The following is a 15,770-nucleotide window of genomic DNA, read 5'->3' on the forward strand; positions in this document are numbered from 1 at the left end:
CAACAGAGCCTTTCCATTGTCTTATTGTGGACTCTCATCATAAGTCATCACGTTTCCTTTCATTGCCAGAGGGCCCCAACAAACGCGAGTAGCTCTCTGACATTCGGGGTCTCGTTGCTGTCCCTGCCCAGCAAATGTTCTCATGGCCGACCACGGATGTCTTGCCGACACAAAACCCCCTATCAGGCACTGTGAAGTCCCCGCCATCACAGAGCCTCCCATTGCCGCAGGGGCTCCGATAAATGCAAATCGCGAGCCCCGGCTTCGTTCCTTGTTCGCAAATAGGTCCCCAGGCCTCTGACCGATACGAGCCCATTGTTTGGCTCCGTGTTGAGACCATTTTTAACAGGGGTAGAGGGCCCTAATAAGGGAGTCTTTTTAAGAGCTCTCTGACTGACATTTCAGGTCACGGCGCTGCGGGTAGAGATCTTGGCTCGGATCTAATTGGCTTTGATTTTTGGTTCTGGGGGGCCTTCAGTCCCTCTTGGAGGCCTACCAAATACGGCGCTTGGCGACGCGGGTTTACCCGCCGACACAAAAATCCCTGTTGGGTACTGGGGGACCCTGACCAGCACAGGGCCCACTCATTGCCTCAGGGACCCCGACCGATGCAAATTGCGGCCCCCAACGTTGTCCCTGTTTTGGAAATAAGCCCTCAGGGCTTCAGCGACGTGGAGCCAAGTCTGCGGCGTTGCCTGTCTTTGGCTGAAATATAGATCTATCCTTTCACAAGAGACCCAATCGGTGCAAGAGGCCCTCTGGCTGAAATTTGATGCCACAGTTTACCGGCCAGAATCCTTAATGTGACTTACGGCAGGTCCTTCAGCATTCCAAACGGGCCCTCGATCGCGGACCCCGAGGGGCCCTCCTTGAACACAGCCCTTGGCTCATTCGGGGTCTCTTGCCAACATACGATCTCTGTTAGGCATTGTGGCTCCCTGACCGACACAAGGGCTCCTCATTGACTCAGAGGTCCGACCAATGTGAATTGCGGGGCCCGGTCTTGTCGAAACTTGCGAAATGAACCCTCAAGCCCAGACCGACACGGGGCCGACTGTTCGGTATTGGCGGTGCGTCAACAACAAACAAGCCTTTATTGACTCAAGGGAAATGATGAGTTTCTTGCGGAACGCAACATTTCGCATTGACTTTAACACAGATCTACGATCGAAAAAATACCGAACCCTTTTACTTTCTTTCAAGTGCTTCAAGTGTGTGACATTTCAGATAACGAGGGAATCACTCGGTTCTTCACGGGGCATACAAATTTAGCCTCTAGAGGCCTCCGAATGCAAGTCCGATGTTCGGAAAGCACAAATATCACTCGTGATATGGGACATGCATTGTGAACTCACATGTTGCAAACCATGCAAACCTCTTTTTGTCAAATGTGCATGCCAGTTGCGTCAAAGGTTTCAGGTGCAATGCAAATGTTTATCGAATTTGGGTTGAGATCAGGTAAGGTCACGTGCTGAACCCGCGGAAGCAAGTATAAGTGACATGTTTCCAGAAAGTATATGTCATGTCGAGTAAAATGGAGTCAGATGCTTGATTGAATGAGAGGTTGTCCAAAAGTATAACTTATAATGCCTGGAAATGATTTATCTCTCACCTAAATTTTTATCAGTCTCTGCTGTAAGCAATTATTCTCATTGATTTTAACACGAGATCTTACAAGGCGCGCAGCCAGAACCTGGGCAACGGACGGGCACAAGGTTGACAAAGGGCACCCTGACAGCATAAGGGCTCTACAAAACCAAATATGGCCCATTTGTTGATGAGTGAAAGCTTGTCTGATGTTTTTCACTGGTACCTTCTTTAACTGGAATAAAAGCTTAAAGCTACCGCAAGATCAATTCTGCCTGAACTTTTTAGTCAATGAGCTGAAGAAACACTGCCGCGATTGATATACAACTTACATAACGTAGTTTAAGCATCTGTTTCGGGGAATGTGCCTGTCATCTGTTACGCGGTGTGGACCCCTGAGCGATACAGGAGCCCTGCATTGTTGCAGGGGCCCCGACCAATGTAAATCGCGTGTCCGGCCGTGCCCCTGCTTGCGAAATTGCCTCTGAGCTCGGATCGACATGGACCCGACTGTTCGGTGTTGGTGACCTCTGGCTAGACCAGAGACATGTTCTGTTTGAGTGGCTCCAAATCGGTGTCATTGTATCTAAATCACATGTCACTTATTCGTTGTGTTACTTGACACCATTCGACCCAGCATGACATTTGCTGCCTGGAAATGTGCCATTTCTAATTGCATGCGCCGGGCCATTATTTCGTCTTCACTTCCTCAGTGGAAGTGAAGACGAGCCTCCAATGAGGTGTTACGTCACCTGGTTAGCAGGGGACGGAATACATTATATGAAATGATATACTGCTGTCCATTCGCAGTGAGGCCTGAAAAACAACTCCGGCTCTCCCTCGGGTTATGGCCCGAGTCAACTCGCACAGCGGGTAGTACTAGCCAAGACCCAGTAGTCATCACGTGGCCTGGTATGACCTGAACACGGCTTCGGTCATCTAACTTCTTTCACTGGAACCTTTAACGCAATAGCCGTGTACATGCGACTAAACCAGGCTTAGTTCGATCTCCACATGCTAGTTGCGTTACTTATCCAGCTACCGCGTTATATTTGTCCATGTGAAGTATCCATCTTATTTGCCGTGACTTGTAGAGGTCCCAGTCGTTGGCGCTCGTAAAAAGACGAGAGAAGTCGTCGTTATTTAAAATGTTGCATACTCGGAACATTTTTGAAGTGTTCTACATTTGGGGCGTATTTCTAAAACATTAGCGAAACCTGTGACCTCGAGACCAGTCACGTGTAATGACAGGCACTGGGTAGCGCACCACGGCACCCTCAAGACATGACAAGGATATCAGTTCTTCTTATTCCCGGGTCAAAAGTATGCTGCCAATGCTTTGTAACAGCACAACACTTTTTCCTCACTGTTGTCGCGATCGCCGTCGTCATGACAACCGCCGTGGTACCTATACTGGTGTGAATAAAAGCAAAGGTCATGATTGGCCCAGCGGACGGCATGGGCCTGTTACAAGAAGTGCATTGGTCGAAGGTTAAACCACCTCGTCACTGTGGACCATGTGATTGGTGCCTCTATTCCTAAGGCCGAAGTGCGCCTTGAAAAGAGCACTGTGGCCATTACAGGACACACTCGTTGGAAAATGCACGGCAAATTGAATGAATTCCTTTCATAATGGTGAACGGAGAGTTCAATGAGATTTCTCCGGCGGGAGCGGCTACCGGAAATAGAAAGTCTGAGATTTCCAGAAGGATTTCGAGAAAACCGGTATTGTTGATCACATCGTGCGCGCCTGATCTAATACTGACTGAAAGTACAGAAAGGTGGCATGCTCCCTTTAAAGAAAATTACAACGGACGGGATTTTCCACGTCGTAAGGACCCGTGTAAAAAACAACGAGAAATAATGTACTGCGCCAGACACTGATGGTTTCCATACATGTATGACTTTTTCGTTTGAAGTAAGCTGTATTTGGTTTAGCAGTTAGCACCATTTGATTCGGGATTTTATGCACTCTGTGAAAATAAATCATTTATATTTCTTTGGGCAGGGTTATGCGTGACCTGACGTGACCAGAAATTCTGTTCAGCCACCCTATTTATTTGACCTGAAAAGCTTGATGCAACTGGTGTGCACATGCCATTAAAGGGAGTATGCCTCCTTTATTGTACTTTTCACTAGTTGTTAAATCAGTTACGTGCGATTTGATCAGAAATACTAGATCGGAAACGCCTCAGAATTTCGATTTGAAGCAGCCGATCCCGTGGAAAACATCTAATTAGACTCCCTGCTCACCACTATGAAAACAATACATTTGATTTGCATTGCTTTTCATCACGTGCGTGTTACGAAAAATTTGCAACACAATAGTTTATCAACATGCTTGTTTAAAAACACTGCGAACGCTCGAAGCACTCTGCTCAGCCAAAAAACAAAACGCAAACACGAAGGTATTGTACAGCGAATTCATTAAACGTCACGCCATGGCTTCGAGTTATCCTCCATGGCGTTTACAGCATTAGCTTTTTCGGGGCGCACTTTGGCTTTGGGAATGGGAACATTATCTGATCCAAAGTGATGCACTGGCCCAAACGTCAACATAAGCGCTTCTCGGTAACAGGCCCTTATCGTCCGCCGGACCAATCACAAACGTTCTCTTATTCACACCAGCAGAGGTGCCACGGCGGTTGTCATGACGACGGCGATCGGGACGACTGCAGGAAAGAAGCGTTGCGTTGTTACAAAGCGCTGACCTCGTAATTTGGCTTCGAAATTAATTACTACTGATATCCTTATGCATTCATGGTGCTGCATTAGCACCACCCATTAGCACCACCCATTAGCACCACCCATTGCTATTATTAGGCGTAACTGGTTCCGAGGTTTCACTTGGGTATGCTTTTAAAATATGTCCTAAAGATGGGTTACTCCTTTGAGGTCATGAGGTACACGACTTAATGCACTACCTTAACATGTCGACAGACATACACGTCATGAGGTACACGATCTAATACACTAATCTTCTATTATTCTTACACATACTACTACTCAGATCAAATAAGTAGGGTGACCAGGGACACAGCCAGAGCCCTCGCAGGTGGGGCACAGGGCTGACAAAGAGCCCCTGATGGTAAAAGCCTTCCACCCCCACAACAAATCGCCGGATGTGGCCCATTTGTTAATGAGAGCAACTTTTCTTTACCCAACTTGCGGCTAAGAAAAACTACCCTCAAGAGACCCCTTTTTCGTACCCAATGCAGGCCCATTTGTAAATGAGGACATGCGCGCTCGCACATCTTAGCGACCAAAACCGCGACGCCAGGTTTGCAGTCTCCTAAAGGCTGCGCACCGTCGGCCCTGGGGCTAACACTAGGCCGCGGCCAACAGGTAGACGAAAATGATGACCCATTTGCAATGAATACCTTTGAAGGATTTTGAACACCAAATTGCACACTAAGACATATTCCAGGCGTATATTTCACCTGTGCGGTTTTAGGTTATTGGGAATATCTCTATCGTCTTTAAAGCACCGCTAAGTGGTGCTGGAATCTGGTGATGGAATTGGAAGCGTAAAGACAAGATCTTTATTTTACGCGTTACTCTGTGAATCTGTCTAAGAGGACAACCTCAAAATTTAACAAGAAGATTCGCCTAATGTAATCTTTGAACTGCACAGATTCATTGTGAAAAAAAACATTCAACATTAGCTTACGGCGGTCACTGTTACGCGCAAGGCGCCCGCCCTTGACGTAACTTGCACTGGCCAACGCCGTTCGGTTTTACAAAAACTGCAAACCAGGCCATCGCTACCCTTGTTCCCCGAGATCGCGGGCGTGTCATTGCGGCTTTATGACGCACTCAGCTGCTGGGGCTGTGTGACATAGCCTGCTCTCACTGGCGGGGAGGGCGGGCGCCGCAGAGAACCGAACCACGTGCTGTGGTTTTCGAGACGCACAGTGGTCAAACCTTTTGATATGATTTGCTTCACTAGTCGATTCTGCAAAATAATTGACGTTCTCAGGGAAACATGGGATGGTCTTGTGCGTTTTGAACTAATTTCGACTCACTTCATTCAACACTACTGAAACCCCTCATTTCTGTCCGGTCAAGGGGCTCCCTTAATACCACAATACCGAGCACACTGTTGTTCACGGTCAAGGGCTGGGTCATTATTTCCCAACGCGGTGTGTTTTCCGACCGTCATTCTGATGACAGGGCGGCATCCCCTGGCCGATACGGAGGCCCTGAGAGGGATCCGCCGTATCACATTGGTCCGCTCCCTGACGCCAGAGGCCTTTCTAGCCCGCGCAGTTGACCCAGATCCCGCATAGGCCGTCATTAAAGCAACAACATCCCTGCTCGCCGCAGGTGGCCAAATAATTGACACATAGACTCCAGTTGGGCTAAGGGGCCAATGCGAAATACGGTGGGGGCCCACCGTTCGGTACTGCGGGCCCCCACTGGCACATGACTCTTCTGTCGCCTCAATGTGAGCATTCATCATAAGCCCTTATGTTCCTTCATTGTCAGAGGGGCCCGACCAACGCAAGGGGCCCAACCAACGCAAGAGACCCTCTGTCATTCGGGCCCCGTCCCCATTCCTGTTGACATCTTTTCCTGACCCTTAGAGGCCCCTTGTTGACACAGAATGTTCTGTTAGGCACTGTGGCCCCTGGACGATACAGAAGCCCGACCACATGCAGGTCGCGGGCCCGGCTTTGTGTCCATGATTGGGAAATGGGCCCCAGAGCTCAGACCAGCACGGAGCCGACTGTTCGTTGTCGGAATCTCTGGCCAAAATAGAGGAACGCTCTGTTCCAGGTGCAAGAGAACCATCGGCACAAGAGATCATTTCGCTGACAATGGAGAGCCGCCAATGGGTGGGGTCCTTAATGTAACCCACAGCCAGCCCTTCGGACCTCCAGCCTTCCCATCGAGCCCTTGATCGTTGGTCTCGAGAGACCCTCCGCCCCTCTTTGGGCCCTCTCAAACACCGCTCGACTCTGGGCCACGTGCCCCGCTGGTCCCCTGTTCGGCACCGGACCCCGAACCGGCACAGGAGCCCCCCTGTTGTCAGTGATCCCGAAGCATTGCAAATCGCGGACTCCGGCCTCGTTTCTGCTTGGGAAATGGGTTTCAAGGGTTCAGACGGGCATGAAGCCGACTACTCGGTGTTCGTGGTCTCTGACCGACTAGGCACCCGTATTGTCTTAGGGGTTCCTGAAACGGTGCAGAGGACTCTGATTGATCTTTCAGTTCACGGCCCTACGGGCCATGATTCCTTATATGACCTACAGCCAGTCCTTCGCGCCCTTATGCGCTACAGCCGCCTTTGATCATCGGTTCTGGTGGGCTGCCCGGGTCCCTCTTCGGGCCTCATCAAACATTCCCTTGATCGGCTCAGACCCTTGCGAGCACAAGGCTCTCTTTTAGGCGCTGTGGACCCCTGACAGATACAAGCCCCCCAGAGCGCAAATTACTGGCTCCGGCTTGATACCTGATTAGGAAGGGTCCTCAGGCTCTGCTACACCGAAGCCGAGTATGTGGTTAGCGTAGTACCTGACCAATAGACAGGATTATATCGGCCTCATGGCTTCTTCCGATCGGCGCAAAGGGCCCTCTCTGACCGTTATTTGAGGGTCTGTTCGCAGGTCGGGCCCCTGATGAAAAGACTCCGACTAGCCCCTACCCTTGACCCTCCAATCAGGGCCCTTGATCGCCGCGGACCCAATGGGCCCTCTAGGCTCTTCGGGCCTCCTCGAACATTGCCTCTGCCGACTCAGGGCGCCTTGACAGCACAGGGCCCTGTTAGGCGCTGTGGGGCCGCGAACAATGTAAATCGCGCCTCCGGCTTTGGTCCACTGCTTGGGAAGTGCCCTCAGGCCCATGCGCTTGGGCTTGGGCCTTGGGCTTTGTCACTCAGGCCCATGCCGCCAAGGGGGCGACATTGCGTTACTGGTGGCGTCTGATCGAAATATTGGCCCCTGTCGACTCAGTGGAGCCCTGATCAGTGCAGAGCCCTCTGGCTGGTATTGGAGTGCCCGGCCCTGCGGGCCGAGGCTCCTGAATGAGACCTCAGGCTAGCCTTTTTGGACCTTAGGGCCCTCAAATTTTGGTCAAATTTCAAGGTCGATTGTGGCGCTCAGAAAGCTCGAAAGGCGAAGTTTCGAGATCAAACGGCGGGGTAGCGCTGCAACGCTGTTGTACGGGATCGATGTTTGTAAATAAGACGTCACCTGGGAGATAAATGTCGATTTCGCGCAAAAGCGCATATATGAAAGCAATTATCAATAACATTCAACGCCAAAGGACGGCGTAGCGCTGCAGTGTCGCTTTAGAGAACCGATCTACTCAAATCAGAAGTCATTTGTGAACGGCTCTGGTTGCCTTAAGTACATCTGTTACGATAAAATGGATATGCTCTTGTGGGAAGGATGGGTGGTAGGACAGGTGGTTAAGAAACAAAGCTAGGAATACAGCGATAGCTGGCCACTCAAAGCGGCGCAAGAGAGGCGTGAAGGAGCGCATTCTGTTCATCCCATTGTTGTGTGGATATTTCTTTATTGCTTGTCCATTCATGTGTTGAGGCGTTCGCAAACAAGTTCAAATGTATGAGGACGTTTGAAGCGTAGGTGGGTTCCCAGGTTTGTCTCGATCGTTTCTTGAGGATGACGTATTTGGAGGTGAGACATGGTTGGATGCCTCTGAGTCAGAAATCGTGCTCTGCTGCTAAACTGAGATGAGATGTGATTTTCGTAGCGGTTTAATATTCTGTGAACTTTGCAATGTAAAGAAACGATGATGCATGCGAATGGTCTTTAATTATAGGACAACTGCTACTTTATTTTACAGAAGGGTTTTAAGAAATCAATATAACCAAGCAGAACCATTCAGTCAAGGAAAATGACCCAAGTGACCCCTAGTTGGTGATGGCTGCCGGGCTTGTTACAGCCACTGGAGGGCTAGAAAATATTGGTGGACCCCAATCACCATCACTGTCCAGCCAATAGCTCAGTTTATGTTGCATTGCCACCTTGATGTACTCCAGCCATGCTGCATTGAACATAGAGTAAGGACTTCAATGAGCCATACTGAAATGCAGAGACAAAAACAGTTTAAAGCATAACAGACCAGGTAACAGGCATATGCCAACCTGATGCTGGTCAGGCTGGCCAGGATTGGAACTGATGGACAAGACTGGAGAATAAATGTTTGCCAAGTATGTGGGAATATGTCCACATGTCTGACATATCATGACCAGTATCACACACTCAGGTTTCAGTGCACTACTACTTTCAGAGCATAAAGAGTCAATGTTTAAGGGAATTTCAATATTGCAATGACAATTTCAGGCAAGGACTTTTTCAAACATGTAGAATAAATTATGTACAAATTGAGCATGATTGGCCTGGCCTGAGTATGGCACACATAAGCACAAGGTTGAGCACAATGATGTCATATAGGCATTAAATGTGGTAGATGGATTGCACAGTCTGGTTAGCAGATAGAGGATGGTCTACTGGAACATGCCGCTCCCACTAAAGGAAGCAAATCCCTAGATCATTCCAAGTAATGCTAAATGAGATAATGTCAAGTCAGAACATAACCAGTTCATTCAGGTGTTTCTACAAGCATTAGCAACACTAATGCTGAGGGGTGTATTATCAGGGGTGCCATATCACTTTTAATGCATGGTTTTTAATACAGGAGGTAAAGCCAAATAAGAATGGGTCAAGTTTGGAGAGACTATCTTGCCCTTGCCCAGGCAAAACATGAATGGCAATATTACTCTATTGATATATTAAAAGGTGAGATCTAAAATTTTATGTCAAGGAAAGGCATTCAGAGATATATGCATACATGAAGCCATGCAGAAATGCACAAATGATTGAAGTGGTTGGTCAAAGTACGTGCTTTCCAATCTTCACATCTATGGTAGGGTGGGCTCAGGCCTCATCAAGCACATAATTTACCCTGCACTGAGATGGTATGCAGCCAGTGACAGCCACTTAAAATCAAGTCATGTCGGATGCAGCATGTTGACCTTTCCCCACCAAATTCTGCTGTTGACCTGGAATGATGCAATCCGATGGTGGGGTCGGGGCTAAAGTAATAAGCACAGCCTAGTCAGGGCTCTGATCCCAGAAATCAGTCCATGCAAAATAGTTTAACTGAGTCTAAACAGAAAAATGCAGTAAGAAGGTAAAGCTCCAAATCAATAGAGAGAAAGGACAGTGTTTCAAATAGACAGGAATGTGACTTGGCATAAGTTCATTTGCCTTTACAGACAGTTTCTCTACAGGGCAGGGCTAGTGCTATCAATTTGTGATGGGTAGGGGGGGAAAGGAGGGAAGGCAGACCATACAACCAGTGTCATAAAACTTGTTGTAAAAATGGGTTATAATCATGAGGTCCATAAATGAATTATCCCGAATGATTATTGCTGTGCAAATTCTTCCCATGCCTTGTACTGTACCAATGATTGGAATGTCTTATCACAATGTCAGCTTGCTGACCAGCATGTACAACTGTGTGACCATTCAAACATGCCATGCAAAAGTTGATCAAGCATGTGCATGTCAAGTGGCAAAACACCAGCAGGGTTGAGATTCATGCGTGTTCACCTGCAAGCCACCTCTCTTAGTTGTGGCGATTAGGCCTATGCTTTTTATGGACCTTAAAAGTCCTATGCATATGAGGGGCCTCCATCACATCTGATGGGACCTCCTGTCACCAACAAGGCCATCTTTGGACCACCAGACCGTCCTGTGGTCAGAATATTGTCTCCTGCATTGCCTCGAGGGCCCTCCTTTGCACTTGATGGAATGGTCTGTACCTGTCATCTGCAGTCCACTGTCACACTACAGGGCCTCCTTAAATTCAAGAGGAATTCAACGCACCCCTGTTTTCCCCTTGAACATTCCCCAAATGGGTCCCCCTTGGCAAGCCACAATGAGGCAAGCTGGCCCTTGTTCTCTGGTGGGCACTGACCCTGGATGCCTCCCAAAGGTCAATAATCCACAGCTTCTTGCTTCTGTGTAACCAAGAATAAGAACACTAGGGTCTTGAAGACAAAGATGACATGGATGAAAGGGAGCTGCTTCAGTGTAGTTGAGCAAAAGGCGTAAAGTAATCAAAACTAAAGACATGTTTGGCTGTTGCCAACAAATCAGAGTACACATAGATTGACATGCATTGCCCTACTTTGGTGGCACATTTATTATTATATTGTATTCATTTTTCCCAGGAAAACACAAAAATGAAAAGATGCATTCTGGCAAGTTTTCTGGTACCATCCCTGTTGATTATTTCAACACATTTTAAGTACTACTTCAAAATGTCCGGTAGGCCAGGTCTCAGTATAGGTCAGTGTGATTGATCCAATGCTCAAATGATTTAACATGTTGTACTTGCTGGAAAAGCAATGTCTGAACACAGCTTTACAGACTTAAAACATTGCACCTAAGGAAAAGCAATTATGCTGCCAGAATTTTTCAGAAGTTGGCGATTTTCTTCGTCTTAGGTCATGTAATTCACACCATTTTCCACAGAATTGCATTATTTTAGAGAACAGCAGGTATTTGAAAAACAATCTTTATGGGTTTTGCAGATAAAGAACATTGTGAACATGTTTTACTGGCAATGAAACAGAAAGAACAGCTCAACAAAATGGGAACAGAACAATAATTGTGTGGACAGTGTACAAAAAGTAGTGGCTAAAGGTACAAAATCATGCAGGCAGCAAAAACTGATGCAGTCAAAAAGACCACAGTATATTTTTTCACTTGATTCAAAATGAAAAGGGAACAGAAGTTACTTTTCAGACAATAATGCTCACACATTTCACTGCCTCTTGTTACCTGCACCCTGAAACCCAGTACCCCTGTACCCTTGTGTAAAATAAAGCAAATGTTAGATAGGTTTGGGCGAATGTCTGTGCTCAGCTTCAGTTGTTTGTGGTTGCTGTTCCAATTCAAGCGTGACACTCAAACATGTACCATCAGAGGCAAAGCATTCTTGTTGGACTGGATTTTGCAGGTTGGACTGGCATCATGAGGATGGGCTGGATGCTTGGCCACAGGATTGCTCTCAAATAGATCACCTGTTTATTAATGACAGATGGGTCAGTGCTTTCACCTGACCTGGATGATGCAATAGTTGTATCTTTTGTCTGTGATTACATAAATTAAAATGCAGGACCTGTTCACATGTTGAAGCATGAAACCAGTCACCAGATTCATCTATATGAACTGCAGATTCTGCACTCAGCATACCTGGGGATCCAGCCTCCCAGCCTAGCATAGAGGGGGTATTCTGGAGCCGAAGATGCTACAAACAAATGACTGGATTAGAGAGAGATGGACTGAATATGTTTAACACACTCCAACAATCGTGGGAATACGGCTCAGTGGTCATGTATATAAGTCCCAGGGCAGTTCGTATTCTCGAAAGGTGAAAAGGCTCGCAGCGGAGCGTCATATTTTTTTTGGCAGTTCATGCCTGGAGAGGTGAACAAACTTTTTGGGGTGAAAAATGGATGCCCATAAGCAAAGATACTTGGAAATAATGAATTTTCTCCTGTAAAGAGTTTTTTGGATAGGGGGGGGGGGGGGCTGTCTACCTATCCAAAGACAGAGAGAGAGAGAGAGTGCGGTCCCCCCCCCCCCCCTGGACGCTGTCCCTGCCTGCAGAGTTAAAATGTTACTTGGTTATTTGCATTCAAACAGACCCTTCACAGCATATTTATATTCCTGAACAAAATATGGGAGCAGATGCAGAATATAAGCCATCATGTTTCAATAAATTCAATGTAACATGGAATGGGAGTTGTATTCTGGGAAAGGCCTTCATTCAATGACCTAGATCATTTGAGAGAACAAACTCTGAAAATCACCACAATGACAGAGGATATCACCAAAATAGTTCCAGATGTACACCACAGTTCTTTAGCAATTACGCCTCAATATGCAGCTTGATGTTATCAGATGTGAATTCTGGCACAATGGCACCTCAGAATTTTTAGATCATCACCTAAACTGATTGTCACAACAATAGATTTGTATTGTAAACAATTCACTTAGCTTCTGTTTCCATAACTGCATGCTGCCGAAATATCCACCCGATTATATCTCCATTCTCCTAGTTTTTCTCCGAGGAATAAGGCTAATACTGCTGTCTTATCTATCTATGTGAATAATGCTACTCGCTAATGTAATGAACACTTTATGTAATTATAATGCCATTGTCAAAAAACAGAATCTCGAGGCAGCGTCCAAGTGCCAGTTAATGAGGCGATTAACATGTTTTTATAATTTCTTTACAGATTTGACATTGTGGCAGGAAGAATGAGCCCAGAGGATGTGGATGAGTTCCCAGGGAGACTGCTACATCAGGTAATATAACGACAGCTTTGCGTCGTATTTCAACTCAAGGTATTTAAGATTGCGTGGCCACTATCTCTTTCCCCTGCTTTGCCGCCTGAAGTGGTTACCTGTCGCACCACTTGGAGACAGGTTCTGCAAACCACATTCGTGGTGTATGCTGCAAGTGGGATTACTGAGAATCTCATTGCACTGCTGTGTTTGACAGCCAATAGCCAACCTTGTCTTCACGCGTATTTTAACGCACACTTGCGATATCATCACGCGCACAGCTGTCCCCGAACATGTCTAGAACACCATGCAGGCTCCACATCACACCCGTACGAGGTTCATCACCGTTCACGGTTACCTGATGACATAAGTGCGGTTGCGGACGGGCTTAAAATAACACCAAGGCGCCAGCCGCGCATTGGACCATCTCTTTCCAGAGCCTGGTTCGGGCGGCTTGGTCCCCGCGGGCGTCCAGGACCAGGACCAGGACCAGAACCAGGTCCAGGTCCAGGTCCAGGTCCAGGTCCAGGACCAGGACCAGGACCAGGACCAGGACCAGGACCAGGACGCCCGGACCGGCCACCCAGGTCGCTGTTTGCGCCGCCGGTGGACTCTAAGATCACACGGCCGGAATCGGTGTGAGGCGTCGCGAGCTGCGGCGCGCCACGCCGTCCGGCCGGGTGACCGCGTCCGTGTTATATGACACTGTGTGTGACCGTCTGACCGTGCCCCCGGTGACCCCGTCTCTCTTGATCGTGTTTGGCCGTGTCTCCCGTGACCGTGTCCCCCGTGACTGTGTGTGACCGTGTCTCCGTGCCTCCCATGACCGAGTGGGACCGCGTCTTCCATGTCCGTGTATGACACATGTCTTCCGTGACCGCGTATGACTGTGTCTCCCGTGAACGTGTGTGACCGTGTCTCTCGTCGCCAGGCGGCGCTCTGGGACAACGCCGAGCTGCTGGAGGATCTCCTGGCCAGCGAGGAGATCGCGCACATCAGCTCGCGCGACTCCTGGGGCCGCACGCCGCTGCACGCCGCCGCCACCACCTACAGCTCGCGCTGTCTGCGCGTGCTGCTCCAGTCGGGCGGTCAGTGGAAGGACAACGCCTCTCCTCACACCCTCCCCCTTCCTGGCGACACCGGCAGCCATGCGGACGGCAGAGGAGGAGTGAACGGGAGTGTGTGTGGTGTGCGATTGTGTAGGGGGGCTTCACTGGGCTGGTGTCTGTCGGCCTGATAGCTTGAGTATGACTGTCTGCTCTCAGGATGTGCATATGCTATGCGTGCGCTGAATGTAACTTGTGGAGGAATCTCCATTAACACTATCCAGGGTTTGTGCATGTGCATTATAGAATGAGTGTGGAGAGCCCTTGTTCAGAGGGAATGCATCCTCACTAACGTCGCGGTTTGACCCGTGCCTGGGAAGCGCGGCAGGTTGTGTTACGCCGCGCAGCGAGAGCTGGGCCGGCTCAGCCCATTTGTGGTTTTCGGATGCCAGACCCGACCCTCGCTGGGCGGTGTTCACGGTCCTGGACCGCCAGCTGCGGGCCGGGAGGGCGGCTTGAGCCGGGGTCTGGCAACGCGACAGGCACGGATCGCGCCGCGGCGCTGGTCACAAACGCACGACCCTGAAGCACTGATGAGGGGTTGCTGTCGCATGTTGTCATTGCATGTTGAAGTGTAGCGCAGTCTCGAAAATATATTATAATGGCTACTAGTTGAGCTTTTGTCTTTTTTAATTGGGTTGCTTGGCCTTTGCTTATTTAAAGCCGAAGCACGCGATGTTTGCATGAAGCACTGCACTGCACAGCGCTTACACTGGATACACCTCGAGGCTGGGTTGCTGCTCGGGCGGCAGCTGGTGAGGGGCATAGCTGTCCGATTCGTCGTCGGCGACTGAAGCGCGCCCCAGCGCCACCTGTGGCGTCGACGGCTGGTCCGTCGCTCCAGACCATCCGTTTGGCGGGCGGCGGGGCGGCCGGTCCGTCGGTCCAGACCAGACCGTCTGGCAGCGGCGGCGGCGCGTGTCCGCCGCCCAGACCAGCAGTCCGCTGCAGACAAGCCCTCTGGCAGCGGCGGGCCGGTCCGTCGGTCCAGACCACCGCCTGGCAGCGGCAGCAGGGCCGGTCCCTCCGCTCCAGACCAGCCGTCTGGCAGCGGCGGCGGCGGGTCCACCGCTCCAGACCAGCCGTCTGACAGCGGCGGCGGCGTGTCCGCCGCTCCAGACCAGCATCGCTGCAGACCAGCCCTCTGGCGGCGGGCGGCCGTCCGTCGGTCCTGACCCACCGTCTGGCAGCGCAAGCGGCCGGTTCTCCGCTCCAGGACCAGCCGTCTGGCAGCGGCTGCCGGGTCCGCCGCTCCAGACCATCCGGTCTGACAGCGGCGGCGACCGGTCCGTCGGTCCAGACCAGCTGTCTATCTATCTATCACTACGAACGCTGTCGGGCCCAGCGGGCGCCCCAAAACCATTACAACGCTGAAAATCACTCGGAGGATATCACCAGTCACAGCAATAATCTCTGCCTTTTGCCGACTTTGATCTCACGTCATTCACGCAATCACGCTGGACGGGGCAAAATACGGCGGTGTTTGGCTCTGGTTGCGGAAGTTTGGCAGCTGTTATGGAAAATCGCTGAGCGCAGTGGGGTCTGTAGTCCATGTTTTTGCATGTTTTCTGTCGCATATGCAGGGGCAGAAAAAACTGACATTTTGTTGCACCGCAAGTCACGAATGAATTCAGTAATACACATTTCTACCATGCATGTGTCGGAGATTTCGAGAAATGCTCATTTCTCTACAGTCTGACCGCCTATACGCCCTCCATAACACGTGCCGAAGTAATCTCAGGTCACG

The 15,770-nt window shown here is 49.6% G+C and overlaps 1 protein-coding gene across 2 annotated transcripts; it reads left to right on the top strand.

The window, feature by feature from the left end:
- Positions 1–8,092: 8,092 nt before the first annotated feature.
- Positions 8,093–14,600, top strand: LOC119096291 (serine/threonine-protein phosphatase 6 regulatory ankyrin repeat subunit A). Of its 2 annotated transcripts, none has more exons than XM_037219117.1 (3): positions 8,093–8,228; positions 12,869–12,938; positions 13,849–14,600. In XM_037219117.1, exons 2-3 carry the CDS (start codon positions 12,891–12,893, stop codon positions 14,152–14,154), a joined length of 354 nt encoding a protein of 117 aa, XP_037075012.1. In that variant the 5' UTR covers positions 8,093–8,228; positions 12,869–12,890; the 3' UTR covers positions 14,155–14,600. The 2 variants fall into 2 exon arrangements, with proteins under 2 accessions (XP_037075012.1, XP_037075013.1); XM_037219118.1 differs by having other exon boundaries at positions 8,132–8,189.
- The last annotated feature ends 1,170 nt before the right edge of the window (positions 14,601–15,770 follow it).

This window comes from Pollicipes pollicipes, unplaced genomic scaffold, assembly GCF_011947565.3.
Source record: "Pollicipes pollicipes isolate AB1234 unplaced genomic scaffold, Ppol_2.1 Scaffold_4295;HRSCAF=5057_pilon_pilon_pilon, whole genome shotgun sequence".
Lineage (NCBI taxonomy): Eukaryota > Metazoa > Arthropoda > Thecostraca > Pollicipedomorpha > Pollicipedidae > Pollicipes > Pollicipes pollicipes.

Excerpts from the sequence above, each read along its gene's own strand:
- LOC119096291 (XM_037219117.1), top strand. The coding sequence starts at position 12,891 with ATGAGCCCAGAGGATGTGGATGAGTTCCCAGGGAGACTGCTACATCAG. Across the intron at positions 12,939-13,848 it reads CAGGGAGACTGCTACATCAG|GCGGCGCTCTGGGACAACGC; the intron begins GTAATATAACGA and ends TCTCGTCGCCAG.